Genomic DNA, 17,272 nt, shown 5'->3' with positions numbered 1-17,272 from the left:
CATTAGGTCTTACAAGTTTTCATTCACAACCCTTTTTTGTTTGCACAAAACACTATTTCAATTGTCTCGGCTCGCAGCCTATTTTTTTAAACCAAAAACTGCTATTTTCGTCGTTTTTAGATTTGTATATGATTATGCTTGTTGAAAATTTTACAGGTATCACGCGATATCACAAATATACAATAACTTGCGCTTTGAAAACAACAATTGATTAAATTTTTTTGCGATCGAAAGCACATTTTTTTGTTTTTTTTCTTTCTACCTGGTAGGGTGCGGTGGGTCCGTGGTACTGTATGAGTCGGAGGGGGTCACAGTAGTAGTAGGAGAACACCCCGGCTGAGGCCCTGAACTCAGACACCATAGTGACCACAGCGAACAGATTGTAAGTGGGCGAGTAGATGGAGAATTCGTGCAGGATCGCCCGAGTGTAGAAGTCGATAAACTTCTCATTCTTCAGATTCTTAAATTTACAAAAAAACTTCTATAAAATTGTTCAAAAAAATTTCAAATGCAAATGCAAAAAGTAATGAAAAAAAAGAAGGTAGATCGTACGTAACTTTTTTGCTGCTCACTGAATTATGAATTAAAAGTTAGCGTTTTTATCTCAAGAGGTTCAGGTGCAAATAAAAGTTTTCAATGCAACCATTAAACTAAGTTTAGTTGGTCAGCTCACATTTTTGAGTACTCCTGAAATATTATTAGATAGTTTTCTTCTTTTTTTGCACAATAACCGTTTTAACGATCCATGCTTTTGAAATTCATAAATCATTTCAAAATTGTCCAATAAGCTTACCAGATGCTTTTAGAGGCTTATGAACAACAAAAATTCTTGAAAAATACTCAAGAGTAGCAATAAACTCAACGACTTTTTTTTATTATTTATGGTTGAGACATGTACGTTGAGTTTGTTGAGAGAGTCCTGTTTGTTTCCATCCAGTCTGACCAGAAATCCCCCTCCCGGGTAGGTGGCCGACTGACCCCAGAACGGATGGCCATCTATCTCCTCTGCATCAATGTACCTATATGCACACACGCAGATTTGTAACTAGATGTCAGCTAACTATCATGCACAAACCCTAATTTGTAATTAGGGTTTTGCGTATATCTATGCACACACCCTAGTTAGGGGTCAGCACACTATAGTATTTAAAACACAAGTAGCGCATCTAAAGTTGCAGATATTTATTTGAAACTTTGTAGAATATGTTGCACTGAAATGCGTAATATTCAGAATTTCAACAATTGGATTTCAACCAAAACCTTACTGGTTTCTCTGCGAAATTGACGATGCAACCGTTTACGCAGAAAAAATTTTTGCAACATGTTCTTTTAATTGAGTCAATGACTTTACAATTAGTTAAGCGTTTTTTGAGAACAATCGAAATTTAATAATTTTTATTTGAAGTTTTCTAAGTTCATAATAGTTTTTCTACAAAAAATGAGGCGTAGCTGCTTTTGCAGGGATGATTCCCACAATCTGTTCCTGGGATTCAACCCGTAACCGCGGAGTGATTTAGGCGCGGAAGATTCTCATAGCATGGTTTTGTTGAACTCTAAATCTCAGATAATAGGATAATTTTCAAGAACAGTTGTAAAATTTAGCAAAATTGCAACAACAGCGAAAATTTCAGAAATTGGACTTTTCTCCAGAACATGAGCAATAATCAATCAAAAACTAAACTATCGTCGCTTCTGCAGTACAACCTCATGCGGGAGAAAGCCATAACCTGGCGTTGCGGTTGAAATTAATGAGACAAATCTGAGAATTGGCAGGGTAATTTTCAATAAGTTTCCAAAAAACGGTCAAAGTTAAAAAAAATTTTGACTTTTGCAAAAATCATAAAATTTGTTTCTACAAAAATTAGGGCGTAAGCGCTTATGCAAGGAATGTTCCCACAACCTGGTTATTCGATTGAACCCTTAATCTGAGATTTGAAAGGGTAGCTCCGAGAAAAGTCAAAATGTTTCCAAAAAACAATCAAAGTGTCAAAAAACTTGCTGTTTTCAAAAGCAATACGTTTAAAATCATTTTTGTAGCCGTTTGTGCAAAAAGGTTTTCACAGCTGTTAATTTGATTAAAACTTGTTATCAGATTGGAGGGCCATAAAATTTTGAAGGCCATAGAAACTTCAAAGGCCATAAAAATTTCTATTAAAAATTGGAGCGTAGAAATTTTCCTAAAAATTTCGTTCGATTGAATCTTTGGTCTCAGATTCGCAAGGTAGTTTTGGCAAACATTAACTAAATTTCGAAATGCGTCAAAAAATTTCCCACGGAAGTTTTTTAAGTCCGTAAAAAATGGGACATGGTAAAAAGAGACTAGCGGAAAAAGCAGACACATAGGGAAGTATTTGGTATGCCCAATTTTCTTTTTTTTTGAAAACCGGTAAAAATTGAGGAAGTCTAGGACATTCGCGAACAGATAAAAATGTTTTCCAAAGCGTCTCAAAAATCATAATAACAAAAAAAAATACCATACCTTTTCATAATACCTGTTTTTGTCTAAAAGGAATTTTTGAATTCGTTTTAATTTTTCATACACTGAGCTTGTTTTCAGAATAAAAAATTAGAATTTATTAGCCCAGATTTTGGTCAAAATTAGAACTTAGTAGCCGAGATTTTGGTTATTTTTCTCATAACCAATAAGAATTACATCGCCGTGCGTAAATTTACCAAGTAATTGGTTCAAATTTTTATGTGTTCACATTTTAGCTATAAAGCAGATGAGTAGAGCTGTAATCATATTGAAAATCACGATTATTTTAAATCACGATTATTTCATTTTTAGAGATTTTTCCGAATTAGATCTTGAATCGAACTCTGACGTCAAAATAAACAGCACTTAAGTCTTTTCACAGTGAAGTTACTTAAGCCCTATAGTTATTATCAATATTATCACTTAAAATTGTTTAAATTAGTTGATTAAAAAGGATAGTGCCAACAATTTGATAAGAATTTTAAATGTAGACAATTTTTTTAATCAGATTGAAATTTACCTGTATTCTTCTCTGAGTATATGGTAGGGGTTGTTGGCATCAAATCTCACCCAGCCGGGTCCATACCTCCCCCTGTCCTCGAATTCGGCCGCGAAGGGGGGATTGCACTCCCGCGATATGTTGTGTCTTCCGATCTTGTACGGCATGCAAAGATCTAGCAAACAAAACACAATGAATTTCACTAACAAAAAAAATGATTTCTTTTTGATGAGCAGAACAATTGATGAAAACTTTTGGAATAGACTGCCTCTTTTTGCTTGTCTATTCGATTTTGTTTATTTTTTGTTTAGAATTGGTTAAAACACTCGCTTTTTGGTCATAACCATAAACTTGGAAAGGGAAATGGCAAAATTACGTTGTCAGAAAGTTGTAAATTTGCCATTTCATTTTGTTTTCCTTTTTTTGTGTGAAATATACTCGAAAAGGGATCAGCGGTTGTTCTATTTTTCTATCTTTCTGAAACTGAAACAAATTGAAATTGTGTTCAGGAGAGCCCTCGCAACACTTGACGCAGCAAATACAAATCCAGCTCTCTTCCTCCTCCTCCTCCTTACCCCCCCCCCCATTCTAGCCCTAAAAACTATGGGAGTATACTGACGTTTCCTGATTCGGATCTGTCGGACGACGGAGTAGCCTATGACGAGGTTTATCTTGTCAGCGAAGTACTGGTACAGTCCCAGGGGTCTGTCCCCATTGTACCATTCATTCGAGTACATTTTGGGGGCAAAGTGGTCTATCAAGTAATCCCAGTAAGTGTCGATGTCGTACACCTGAGAGAAAGTTTGAACTCAATTACCGTAAAAAAAAAGAAACGATTAGAAGTATAAAAAGAAACAATTTACTGTAAGAATCATTTAGTATTGAAGCAGTACTACTCAATACAATGATCAAAAAGTATCAAATGATCAAAGAGGTAAAATGACTCACTTTGTTCAGTGAGCCGGTGAACATTTCGCTCTTGATCTGATCGTAGAGGTAAAATCCAGTTGCGTCTTTCTCCACATAGCAGACCGAGAAAAGGAGCCAGACGAACACCAGGTACATCGAGATCTCCCTCGCAACTCCAAACATCGCAATCTCCTTCTGTCGCACCTGGAAGTCGTTTCTGTTATACGGCCCAAAGCTACTCTTATTGTTAATTTGAAAATTGGATCGTATTTTTCAATTCTGATTGGTTGAAATTATTTTCAGCACAAAAAAAATCAGAATTTTGCACTAAAAACTAAGCTCAATAAATAATTTGATAATTTTGGGCCAAAATAATCCCAAAAAGACCCGTAATTCTTAAGCAGGGGCGTAAGAGCGGTTCTCCGTGAAGATCTCAACATAGCTCGAATTGTGGTCTTTTTTGTGGATAAAATCGTCGTAATCTAATCTAAAAAAAATTGGCAAGGAAGTGGCTTGTTCATCTTTATTTTCACCTGATTTTTTTATTTGGCAACTGTTATGCGCATATTTTCATAGCAGAAAAAAAATAGCCATGATGAAATTTTCTAACAAAATTGGATGACTAGAATTTTAAATCTATTTTCTCAGACAAAAAAGAGCAAAACATGACCTCAAATAATGAACAGCAGCTGACTCAGTAAGCCGCCAAGCATTCTATAAGAATTCTTTTTTCTTTCAAATCCACGCATTTTTCGATAAAAACTTGCCCTTAAATCTCAATTCCATCAAGTTTTAATCAAAATTTTCTCCTCAGAGAAAAGCGACACCTCAAGAGCAATAATTCGAGCTGCTCGTAAGAAATTGCAATTCTAGTTCAATTGTCGCTTAAGTAACTTACAGATGAGGGCTGGGTAGTGTTGAAAAGGGTGAAACAATAGTCGTCTAATTGTTAATTCCAATATAAGAGATAGTCAACTTAATCTTACAAAGTTAGCATAGAGAGTGGTTGAGAACAGAATCCAAGGGTGACAGACTGTTCCAAGGACAAACACCTGCTAATCAATTAGTCTAGCACCGAGAGTGGACATTTGATTGACAGCTTCCGAAATGAACTAAATTACTCAATACAACAGTAGCAATAGCGTATGCCTCGAGATTCCTTAGTTCTGAGAAGAAGAATACTCCGTAAATACACTAGAACTATTAGCGATCAAACATTTTAAATGTTATTTATAAGGAAAAAAGCTTTACCGTCATCACAGACCACCAAGCTTTAATCAGCACTCTAAACGCCTATCAGAGATCACAGACTAAACTAGAACTATTAGCGATCAAATATTTTAAATATTATTTATAAGGAAAAAAGCTTTACCGTCATCACAGACCACCAAGCTTTAATCAGCAATCTAAACGCCGGTCAGAGATCAAAGACTAACCACAGCAGGCTCAATTGGTGTGTTGATAGGTTAATCCACTTTAACTTTGACATAAAATCCTTGGCGGGAACAAAAATGGGACTGATGGACTATATGTCCAGTAGTCCGGTAGGATTAGCACTACCATCCCCCCGCGCAGTGAGTACAATGAGCAATTTGTTGTGGCGCCAATTAACTCTTTCATCTCCAATCTTGAATTGATTAAAAACCTCATACTCAATAAGCTAGCCAATTAGAATCGACCACCGAATCAACTGATCAAAAAAGACGCGGAAAAAGAAAGGAAAATAACAGCACAATAGAAACATCTTTGCATTTCAAACATTCCAATTATATTGAGAGCGGTCATTCCATTCAAAACAAAATTAGTCACTTGAACAATCTCACACTCAAAAACCGGCTGACCACAAAATCAAAGCAACTAAAACAATTGAACTTCCTTGATACAGCGGAAGAAAAGGCAAGAAAAATGAGACGGAGAAACCAAAACAAATGCTCTAAGGGAGGGTTTATCCCCGATAACCCAAGAACTGGTGTATTAACAAAAAGCAACCACAAACACCACGAACAATCATCCTCAAACTCAACTATTTTTAGCCCACAAAAAACATTCACGTGAAACAATAAAAAACATGAAAGTTCACAGATTCTCGAAAAATATTTTTGCGTACAGTCCACCAAATTCCGAGATTCGAGATGACGAAAAGAAAACCAGGGTGAGAAAACCGCAGATGGATATCTTACCCGGCAGGACCGAGAGCCCGAATTACAAACAAATTTCAACGTGAACACAAACAGAGACACGAAAAACAGATTAAGAAACCCAAACAACTACAATTGAACCCAAGAAACAGAAGAACGACGTTCAATCCCAAACAGAGCCGACGGTGGAAGTCAATGAGCATTAAGAGTACTGCGTAAGCAGTGTCGACCCAGAGCAACAGTGTACAGAGGAAACATCGTCAAATGAAGCACTGCCAACGATAACGGGACACACAAAACAACTTGAAGCCAGCCACAAACAATGAGTAGAAAGCGTGATAGCAACGACGGACCAAGGAACAGCAACAGAAGCGAAAGAGGACACGCCAATGTACCAGAAAAACCTTCAACATATAATTAGGGTAAAATTCATAGCCGCAGGCACAAGACCAAAATCTAACACCAATAGTGAATTTTCATCAAAAACTAGACTGGGAGGCACTAAAATACGCCCATAGAGACTATTGCTGTAAAACTAGAAGCCAGTTCCAGGTCAAAGACGATTGTCTCCTGATAGATGACCGCATCATCCTACCCCAACAGCTACGCCAGACTAAACTTGACAGCTTACACTTGACGCACCCTGGAACTGCGGCAATGCTAGACCTGTGCGAAAACATTTGATCTCCTCACCTTCTACGAATCCTTGTGTAAATGGACCAAAAATGATGACAGTGCACAAAACAATGTAAAAATTGAAATTCAGTTTCAATAAAATAACAATTATTCCAAATGAAGCCAGTTGTCAAAATAGGAATAGTTTGAACCCCTACCAGACAAACTAATTACAGACGCGTACATTTTAATTGCGGTAGATAAGTGGTAAAACTTTCTAAAGGAAAAATTAGTTACAAATACCACTGAAGATATCGCAATAAAATTTCTGCAAAAAAACATATCAAATAATGGGGTCCCAAAAAATTAAGATTCGATCAAGCTCAACCATTTAGAATTAAAAATTTCCCCATTTTTTGCAATTTAAACAACATTAAACTCTTTTTCGCTCCGGTAGACGACCATAGATCAATAAGGGATGTCGAACGCCTAATACAAACACTAATTGTAGATTAGGGTTCATGCGAATAGACAGAATTTTGTCCCCGTTTAAACTGGCAAGGATGTCGACGAAAAAACAAAAACACCAAAACCAACTTCACACAAAAACCAAACACACGATTTTTAAATACAGCAACAACTACTTCACCAAACAACTTAAACAGATAAAACTCAAAAAACGCTTGCTTAGATCGAATAAACCTGATGGATTCTCCGCTCTCGCCAGAGATAATGTATGACCTATAATGCTGGTCCGAAAGCAAAGTCAGAATCAAAATACGCTCGATCGACAAACTGCCAGAAACATCAAACGTAACCCGGAAGACCCGGAAAGCACACAAACACAAAGTAGTACAGGTGTGAGATGTGAGACCCAGATATTCACTAGCTACGTAACGGGAAGCTGTAAGCTTAAGATATAAAGGAACACAAAAAGGTGGTCTCTACCATTAAGAAACATAATCATTGATTAGCTAGAAAAACGGTAAGAATGGCCAAATGGGTTAAGATCCGAAAAGATTAGCCGAGAAAACTACAAAACAAAAGACGGGAAAACGTTAACATACAACCTACACACGGCTTGGGTGCTTTTTTCTCAAGCCCACAAATCTATGGACCATGTAGATTTTCACGACTAAGTGACTATGCTGCATAAAACTCTGCTAGAAAACCGGTTCCTTGTTTACGCTTTTTAGACATCGAACAGCCAAACGCACTCCTACATTCAATGTTCACAGAAGACGAAAAGACTGGGCTCCCTCTCCCAAACGGTTAGATCTAAAAAAAAACACCCCACCCCATACAACATCAGCGAAACCAAAAAAAAATCAACAAAGACGCGACTAGCAACATTAACGAAGGCGCGGGGCAATTCAATCCCATTCAATAGTATAGAGACTCCAAAAAAATTTTCAAAAGCGTCACCGGAACAACAACAACAACAAACACAACACGGAAACAATTCGAGCATAAAAAATCTAACCCACAAAATGGGGTTCAAGAAAGACTCGCCAGTATTTGTTGCATGCATGAAATTTTTCGAGAAATCTAAACCTAAGACAAAATACGACATGACGTTTCAGATCTGGTGTCTCCATCAGAGAGCCCAAGGAGCCAACAAATGCATTTTATCACAAGAAATGAAACAAAGGACAAGGAAAAAAACGGTAACTGTCAAGATGAAATAAACACGACGGAGGAGCACGAGAAACATCAATAAGAAGAGGACAGAACAGCAAAAGAGAAGAAACAACCCGCGAAACAGAAGCAAAAAATAAGTGAAACAGTCTTACTGGCACTTTAAAACTCATGTCCCATTGGAACTCAAAATTCATTGTTAGTCCCACGGGGACATACGAAGTCATTTATTTTAAGAAGGAGGGCAACGTCATCCGACCGGATTGGCTTAAACATTATGATGTATTTATTTATATATGTATACCACTTTGCGGCCGAACATATGGCCTTGACCGAGATGTACAAATAGTATCGGTGAACATAACCGCTCAGACCATTAGAATACAGTTTTGAATTCAATTACCTTTTCAACGTGAAATAGCTAGTGAGCTATCGCGTCAATCCGTTCGTGTTTTTGAATGGATCATACATAGCGGTATGACACTAATATTTAGTGATAATCAAATGAAAGGCTCAAAATGTATCATATTTTTAAACATACTGCGGTCGAGGTAACAATTATCAGCCCCGAAGAATGGCCCAAAAAGTCATATCTACTTCAATAGGGCAACATTAGCCTTTCTCCTGAACGAGCTGAACAGCTTGTATGTTGTGTTTTTCCATCGTGGATAAACGTTCTGGAGTTAATTTTTGAAATAAAATAAATGTGACTTACTTCCCTCAGGAAACTCTTCCGTTTTCTTGTCAGCTGACCCGGCAGCAACGTAGTCTTAACTCTGTTCCTCTTGGCCCACCCCTCGTCCAGAAACTCCTCGTCGGGTAACTTGCCCACTATGATGTCACCCACCTCCTCGCCCGAGTAGAGGTGTTTGTCTTTGCCGTAGTCCGTCTCCAGTTTATCCAGCAATTTCAACTAAAAACAGAAACAGCGGCCGGTTGTGGTGAAAAAACACAGAAAATTTAGACAACCGCTGATTTTTTTTAAAAAAAAAAAACGTTTTTATTTTCGAAGTTTTTGAAATTTTGTCCAAATGGTTCTTCGCTCTAATTTAGTCTATAGCAAGCAAAAAAGACCGGCTTTTCTGGACACAGAGATAAATTTTGCGGATATTTTTGTTTTGTTTTTTGGAACCACGTCTTAAAGACCTTTGAAACCAGATTTTACTCGACCTACTGTGACGAGTACTTGTAATACCTCATCTAGCGAGATAAAAAGTAGAAAAAAGACAAATGATTAAAATAAAATTTTAAATTTTCACAGCCGTTTTCATAAATATTGTCAATTTAAATTTCTTATCAGTATTCTTGCCGTGGTTTTTAACTGAAATTTCGAAATTGCGCCCTGCATGCAATTTTTACCTCATCTTCTGTGAGTCCCTCGAAGTTTTCGTCCATGAGTTCCAATTGATCCTCATTTCTCCTCCCCCTTCTCTGGCAGAGGAGAGAAATAATCATGGCCAGAATCAGAATCTAAAAGTAGCATCCAAAGATCATTCCAGGCTTCTTACGAATAAAAGAGTCTGGACTATTTCTATTCATAATATTTTTCGATCGTCAGTCTTAATTGGAAAACACAATTTATCACATATGACGTGTTTGTTTTTGGAGAATCGTTCATGTTAAATTTGGATTATCAATTTGGACGACTTGTGTTTTAAAGTTCCAAACAACTGGAGGTGGTCGGATAATTGATAATCTATTAAGACTATCTATACAATATAAATTTTGCTCTAGTGTAATTTTTTTTACGACTATTGTTTGAGTTATTTGAGTTATACGCTGCTAGTGATCGCATAGATGAAAAAAGACTAGCTCGGAAGTGTGACCTTGAGTGGCTGCATGAGGAATATGGACATAGTCATGGACCCGATCATGGACACCAGCCACTTTGTGACGAGGGCACTGCCCCCGTTGAATGCGATCATGGCTGCGTAGAGGGTAATGACGACGGAGGTGGTGAGAAGGATTATGCAGACGAACAGCCAGTCGATGTAGATGAAAGAGGCAGGCAGCATCATTGGATGTCTTTTTCTGCCCTTCTCTAGAACAAACAAGATCAAGATCAGAATCCAGAGAGGATCAAAGTAAAGATGAATACAAGTCAAGGATCGAAGTTAAGAAAAAAGTATATTTGAACGTTGAACAAAAAAGGAACGAGTTATGATGATATTTCATAAACGCAAATTTGGAAATGCATTAATATTTTGTTATTTAGATTTATGATTAAGCGTACATAGTGCTGAAACACTTTTCGACTGAAACAATTTTGACCTTTTTGATCTATAAATTGACGTATCGAAGCCAAGTGCGATCATCCAGGTAGCATAAAATTCATAGAAATCTACACATGTGTTGTGATTTGCATTTTAGTATTTAGATTCGTTTGAAGGTCACTCTCTAATTGATACCTGCCTAACATATCTCACATAGTCCACTGGATTTTGTCATTCATATGAGGTATTTTATTTTAATAGACAACATAACTTAATTCAGCTTTTTTTATTTTAACTAGTTTTATTTACTAAACTTAGTCAGATTATTGCAACCATTCTTTATGGCGCTGTCGACTAACGGTTCGAACCTCAGCGGAATTCCATTCTCTTGGCCAAATCATACTGAAGAAACTCATGTCAATTGCTGCCAAGAGAAAGTTTTAGGAACACGTTTTTAAAGTTTTAAGAATCTGCTACTCAAACAACATCGAATGGCTCGGTTTTTTTTTATTTCAGACTCAGGATTAAAACCATTAGAAGGGAAAACTGACGCAAAGAAAATTTAGATAAACCTAAAAACATCTTTCAGTTAAGACTTTACTCTGGCTCCGTTGATCAAAACACGAGTCTTTTGCTTAACCTGTCAAAAATATGCCGGTCTTTAAGGCCCTTGTTAAACAAAAAGACTTTTTCTGTTGGGACGATTCAGAGTCGTTGCGTTTGAGAACTGACAGTCGGAATTTATAACCATTATATTTATAACAGGAAATAACCATTGCAAAATTTATATCAGAAATTAACCATTGCGAAAAAAAACTCAAGACAGACGCGTATCATAATGGGTTGGGAGCAAACTCAAAACAATTCCATAGGAACTGGCGGGTAACAAGAGCATTCGCGTCACAAATTTTTAATACACTCAAAACTAAATACTCAACGAACAAACTGGAACTGTTAGGCATAGTTTGCTCATCTGAAACTTTCAGAAATAATCTCTATGGCATAGCATACGAAGTTATTACAGAGCACAAGTAAAGATTTTCTAGTATCACCGTATAAAAGGAAACTCCTAAAAAAAGATAAAATTTCTTCAGATTTAGAAAAATTATCCTTAAGCAGACCGTTGAAAGATTTATTTCCCAAAAAATATCTTCGAGAAATTGGTCGCAGAGGTGATCACCTCTAAGGATGATAGAAATTATCACTACCCTAGATCTCAAATCTCTAATTATCGCTGAATATTCTGGAAAAAGAGTCCTCACCAGAAAATGAGCGACAGTAAAAAGCGGGGTAAATTCAGGGAGCACTTTCAATTTTGAAAAGTTCTGAAGCTTTTGTATCTATTACATTGTAAAAATTGTTTCCTTTTATCCATTGGTACTTAGTTAATTAGCTGTATAGTTTTTGTAGGTACCTGTGGTTAGTAATTATCAAAGTCAATTTGTAATTAGCGTTAGCCTGCACATAGCTTTAAGCTTTTCCTTTTGATGGTGCTTATAGGTTAATTTATTGTGCTTCATTTTGTAGATTTGATGCCTCGAAACTTTTTCCATCGCCATTGCCAGGGGGAAGGGGGAAATGGTTAGATACTGTATTCTTACTTTTTATTCATCAATCTATTTAAAAAAATTTCCAAGTCGAGGGAAGGTTGTGAGTTGCCTAACAAAACCCACTGGAATCTAACAAAACCTATTTATCCCCATTCTCCATTTTAACCCCCCTCACCAACGTTATATATATAACGTTTTTCGTTCCACCCCCCCCCCATTTTTTTTGCCGCGCCCACGTTCAGTAAAGGGGGGGGGGGTGGGGTTAAATTAAGATGGGGGGTAAACTAAGGAGGGGTAAGCTGGCTGGGGGAGGGGCGGGGGGGGGTTGGGGGTAAGCTGACGAAGGGTAAACTATGGGGGGGGGGTAAACTGGGTAAACTGGGGAAGGGTTTGCTAAAAAAAGGCGATGGAGTTTACGTAGTATAGAAAAAGTAGAGAAAATTTAAATGAACAAAATTATGTGAAAAAACAATTTTATGAAACGTAATACGTTGCAACTGCACGAAACAAGAAATGAGATAACTTTGAAAAAAGTTTGCAAAACTCATAATTTCTTCTCAAAAAATACGTTTTAATCGATTATATTCTATTATAATGGATTATAATGATTCAAAAATATTATGATTATAATTCATTGTCATTGGGTTATGATTGATTATAATGGATTATTTTGATATAAAAATACAAGGATTGTTATCCATTTTTGATAATTTCATTAGAAAATTCATTTTAAATTTGTTTTCTCCTTATATGGTGTTCACTCTAGCACTTTCGCCCCTCACACGTTTTGCCCTTCCTAAATTTAAGAGTACTTGTATAATGCCCCACATTTATTACAGAACTTTGCTTGTATTATATTGGAGGCGAAATATGTGAGGTCACTTTATAATGTCATGGAGAAATGTGTGTGGACCGGTTTATACAACTTTTTACCTCCCCATCCGAACAGACACTGTATGCAGCAGAACCACTTGGACCTTCGGACCCTCTCGTAACAGTCCAGGTCTAATTCCTCCTCATCTGTCTCGTACTCGCTCTCCTCACTCGACTCCGAGATTGACAGTTCTCCAAGGTCACAGGGGTCCACGGTGTCATCATTGTTATCTCGATTCACACTTACCACCAGTCGGCTCCTACTTCTCCCGGCGTCCTCATTGGAGGTGTCTTTTGGAACCTGAATAAAAATCAGGCCGACGTTGATTTTGATAGATGAGAACAAAAACACAAATAGAAAAAAAAAGCTGTTTTCGAAATATTTGTTGATAAAAACTATAAAAAGGCGAATGACAAGGATACGGTCTGATCCAGACTGAACTTATAATGGACAATTATGAGAGTCAGTATAGCAAACAAAGCAGAAGCACAGCACCAAATTAAATGAAAATGATTAGCCGAACTTTGAATCACAGTTTATTTCAGAAGTTGAATTATTTCAGACAATTAGGGTGTATTCTCATTATGGAAAGACCGAATGATAGAAAAACTTTTACCAATCAAAATTTTCAAACGTTCCAATTGGTTAAATGACTTTTGCATAAAACAGAAGTCATTATTAACAGAAAATGAATTTAAGCAGCACAAAAAAGTTTTAATTCTCATTTTTTTTTAAATTGGTTTCAAATTTTTTTCTAATAACTTTCGATTTCGCAATATTAGAAAATTCGTGTATCTGCTTATTTTCTAATCGGTTAACTTGGATTCTAATGGCCGTTGGTTTTCTTGAAGATTATCGCAACTTCTTTGATGTTTTTTACGACTCAATTCTGATTGGCTGAAAAAACTGAAAAATTTTCCAAAATTCGGTTCCTAATTTTTTGTTTTACCGTTTACCGTTTAGTTCGTTCATTTTTCTTTGTTTCGCCGATTATTAAGTTCACTAATTAGATCAGGCCCGTCTCCTTTGCGCACCGAGCGCCCATGGGTTTTAATCGATGGGTTTCCGAAACAAAAGCAATCCAATATAAACCATTACAGATGTAAAATTCAGACCACAAATATGATTATTTTGTCATTATAATCGAATACTTTTGAAATGAAAAACCATTAAAATTCATTGTGATTGATTATAACACACTTTCTTTACAGAACTAAATTCGATTATATTGCAGAAGTTTTGCAAATTTTGCAAGAAATTCTATGCCGTGTTTTTAAAGTCATACCGAGCAAAAAAGTAAAATTCAAATACGTTCAACACCCCCATTGCATTTTTCCACAACACTGCCCCCGCATATATTGACATAAAAACATAAAACTGTTAAAATTACACTGACATAAAAACAGGATTATAATCCATTTTTAATGGATTATAATAGGTTATTTTGTAACTTTTAGATTCTGACTATTATAAACGTTATTATAAACGAAAATGACATTATAAACGATTCTGGTCCTGTAGCGCTCGGTGCGGGTCATCCTATGAAGGCAATCTGTAATCAATTATAAAACCAAAATTTTCCGAAAAGGATTTTGGAACATTTTCTAGCCAGTTTATCAATCAGTTTGGATCTACTTAATAATTGCCCCCCCCCCCTTTAAGAATGGGGGGGGGGGGGGGGGGGCAATTGTTAAGTAGATTAAAATAACGCATTTTCGACCAATCAGAATGCAGTAAAATTATAATTCTCAATAGAAAGCTCAGTGATAGTTTACTGCTTTTATTAATAGGGGTGGCAATTCTTAAGTAGATGAGTCAGTTTTTATGAAGCGTTAAGGTGTTCGGTGTCATTTTTGCTTGGAGTACTTTTAACTATAGAAGAAAAACTAGTTCAAATCGAAGTAACTGAGATCAAAAAACGACGTATCTGAACGTTACCTCAGACCCGTCTCGTATGTGTACGCTCTTCGAGGATCCAACGCGAGAGGATGTCCCTGGCTGTTTGAGGGAACTCTTTGTTCCAGTACTTCCACTGTGCTCTGAATGACCGGACGACACCCTTTGTCCATCCCACGACTGAAACGACAAAAAATAGCTGCGAGTTCTTTTTATGAAGCGTTGTAAAGGTGTGCCATACATTTTTTTGAAGCTTTAGAATTCAACTGCTTTGAAATTTAATAACTGAGCTCTGATTTTAAAAAAAAATAGGTTTTTTGGTGGCTTTTCAATCAAATTCAGGCGGTTAATAGGTTATTCGATTTCGATTATTCGTACATATGGAACTCGATAATTATCGTAAAAAGCTCTATTCGATAGTCTGGATTGATCAAAAAAGTTTCACCTGGGTTTATTAGAAGCCTTAGAAAAACGTCGACGTATAAGCAACGTAAACTCAAAAACACTAAAAACTCATGACCAGGAGCGCAGTGTAATTTTTTAAGTTTCAGTTGAATCTGCAACAGATTGAAAATTGATTTGTCGCAAAGTCCGCAACACGGCTATTTTTCTTTTTCTCTAACTTTTTTGCTGTTTTAGATTCCAGTAACTAGAACACTGTATTGCTGAAAATTTGACCGAGTGTTAGAAAAAGCTAAATTTTTGTTATTTGATATTAATTATTTTACCAAAATTGTTCGAAAAAGATTTTGAAACATTATCTGGACATTTTGTACGTCGAGAACATTGTTTTCACCCCAGTATGTTTTCACCCCAGTGTTCAGCCAAACTCCATTTTCAATTAAATTTTATTTGGACACAAGCGAGGAAATGCCAAAAAGCTTTAAGCAGGCAAAACAAAAAAAATATGGAAAGATTAAAAATACACCTTGTACAAAAATATTTTTTGAGATTAGGAGTATTACGTTCTCACGTTTGCTCCACGACCGCTTGTAACTTTACTAAAACTAGCCATCAATAAAGCAGCTACAGTTTCTATCAAATTGCCAATGTCATTCAGCAAACAATTGTCCAAAAAAAAACAATTTAAATGTTCCTCATTGGAATATTCTACCTATTTATTAGGAGACTTAAGTCCTTGCATCTGCACTGCAGTCGCTTGGAAGTAAGCTAGTGGCGCAGCTACTGCTGAATTTATCAATTCTAATATTTTAAATCATATATTGTACTCCTACTGAGTAGTGTAATTTTTAAAACTTCAAAAAAGGACTTTTCGCTAACTATGCTTATGTAGGGGATCAACCGCATATTTAAAGAAGAAAAATACCACTCGCTCGTTCAATTGATTTCTCTATCTCAAATTTGGCTGGGCATTTTTCAAAAAATAAGTGAAAAAGATTCCAAAAATTGATCAAAACTTGAGTTTTGATTACACAGGTACTATTCAAGCACCAAATTAGTTTTAATGAACTATCAACCTCAAAATCAGCCGGTTAATTCTCGAAAAAAGAGTAACTTTTCAAAAAACGAGCAGACAGTCAAAATTTTAACGATTACAAAGGTCATATTTTTTTAAAATGCAGGGCAAAACCCCTTGCGCAGATAAGATTCGCATCACTGTTTTATTCTTTCGGCTAAACTTTAATCTCTGATTTGGCCAGTTAGTTTTTGAGAAAAGCCAAAAACTTTTAAAACATAACCAAAATGTCACAAAACGGACTTGTTTGAGGCCATAACTTTTTTTAACCGAAATTACTGGAAAGTCACTTGAGAAAAAAGAGATTCCCATGAATAGTTTTTTAAATTAAAATCTGAATGTCAGAATTCTGCATTTAAAAATTTGAAAAAAAAAATCAAAACAAAAATCCCCGTACTGGAACTTCCGAAGGCCGCAGAAATTGAGGTAAAGCATATTTTTAAGGCGGAATATGCAGGCACAAAGAGCAGAGCAGATTTTTCAATTAAAACTTTTTTTTGAAAATTTGTACTGTAGTTTTTGAGAGAAATTGAGTTTTTGAAGTCTCGAAAATTGAAGCGTCGCAAAAAAAATTTAAAAAAAGACCAAATCTTATACATTTTCATAAAATATTTTTTCTCAAACAGGACCTAACACTAGCAAAAAATAAAGCAGAAATATGTGACTTTAAATTGTTTATGCTTAAGTAAGCTTAAATTTGATTTAAAAAGAAATATACTAAAGGTGCCACCAAACGAGCCTTTTTATTTGTGATTTAGGTAAAAAAGAGAACGTTACAGTTTCCACTTTACATTGCTAGATCTTGAGGTCAATATTAGGACTCAAATGTAAAAAAACTACGGTTTTTTGTACAACCTAAAAAACTTTTAAGGCGTGTTGCTTTTCACCACTGATTTAGCCTTTAATAATTTTATTAAATTTATTTTTATACAAATATGAATTATAATTCAATATGAATTCTGGGCTTTTTTTCCTTTCCCCCATCTG

At 36.0% G+C, this 17,272-nt stretch overlaps 1 protein-coding gene across 2 annotated transcripts in view; it reads right to left on the bottom strand.

Annotated features, from left to right (window-relative positions):
* The window catches only part of LOC134838971 (uncharacterized), a 113,702-nt gene that overhangs the window by 7,821 nt on the left and 88,609 nt on the right, over nucleotides 1-17,272 (bottom strand). For both annotated transcript variants that reach the window (XM_063854343.1, XM_063854344.1), the window contains 10 exons: nucleotides 14,851-14,988; nucleotides 12,972-13,212; nucleotides 10,102-10,316; nucleotides 9,635-9,745; nucleotides 8,991-9,188; nucleotides 3,924-4,088; nucleotides 3,595-3,766; nucleotides 2,997-3,150; nucleotides 899-1,019; nucleotides 263-460 (listed from right to left, as the gene is read on the bottom strand). In XM_063854343.1, coding sequence (XP_063710413.1) covers nucleotides 263-460; nucleotides 899-1,019; nucleotides 2,997-3,150; nucleotides 3,595-3,766; nucleotides 3,924-4,088; nucleotides 8,991-9,188; nucleotides 9,635-9,745; nucleotides 10,102-10,316; nucleotides 12,972-13,212; nucleotides 14,851-14,988 — 1,713 coding nt within the window. The remainder of the gene's footprint in view (nucleotides 1-262; nucleotides 461-898; nucleotides 1,020-2,996; nucleotides 3,151-3,594; nucleotides 3,767-3,923; nucleotides 4,089-8,990; nucleotides 9,189-9,634; nucleotides 9,746-10,101; nucleotides 10,317-12,971; nucleotides 13,213-14,850; nucleotides 14,989-17,272) is intronic.

This window comes from Symsagittifera roscoffensis, chromosome 2 (genome assembly GCF_963678635.1).
Source record: "Symsagittifera roscoffensis chromosome 2, txSymRosc1.1, whole genome shotgun sequence".
Classification (NCBI taxonomy): domain Eukaryota; kingdom Metazoa; phylum Xenacoelomorpha; order Acoela; family Convolutidae; genus Symsagittifera; species Symsagittifera roscoffensis.
The sequence above is the reverse complement of the archived record's forward strand: the minus strand, read 5'-3'. Positions and strand labels throughout refer to the sequence as shown.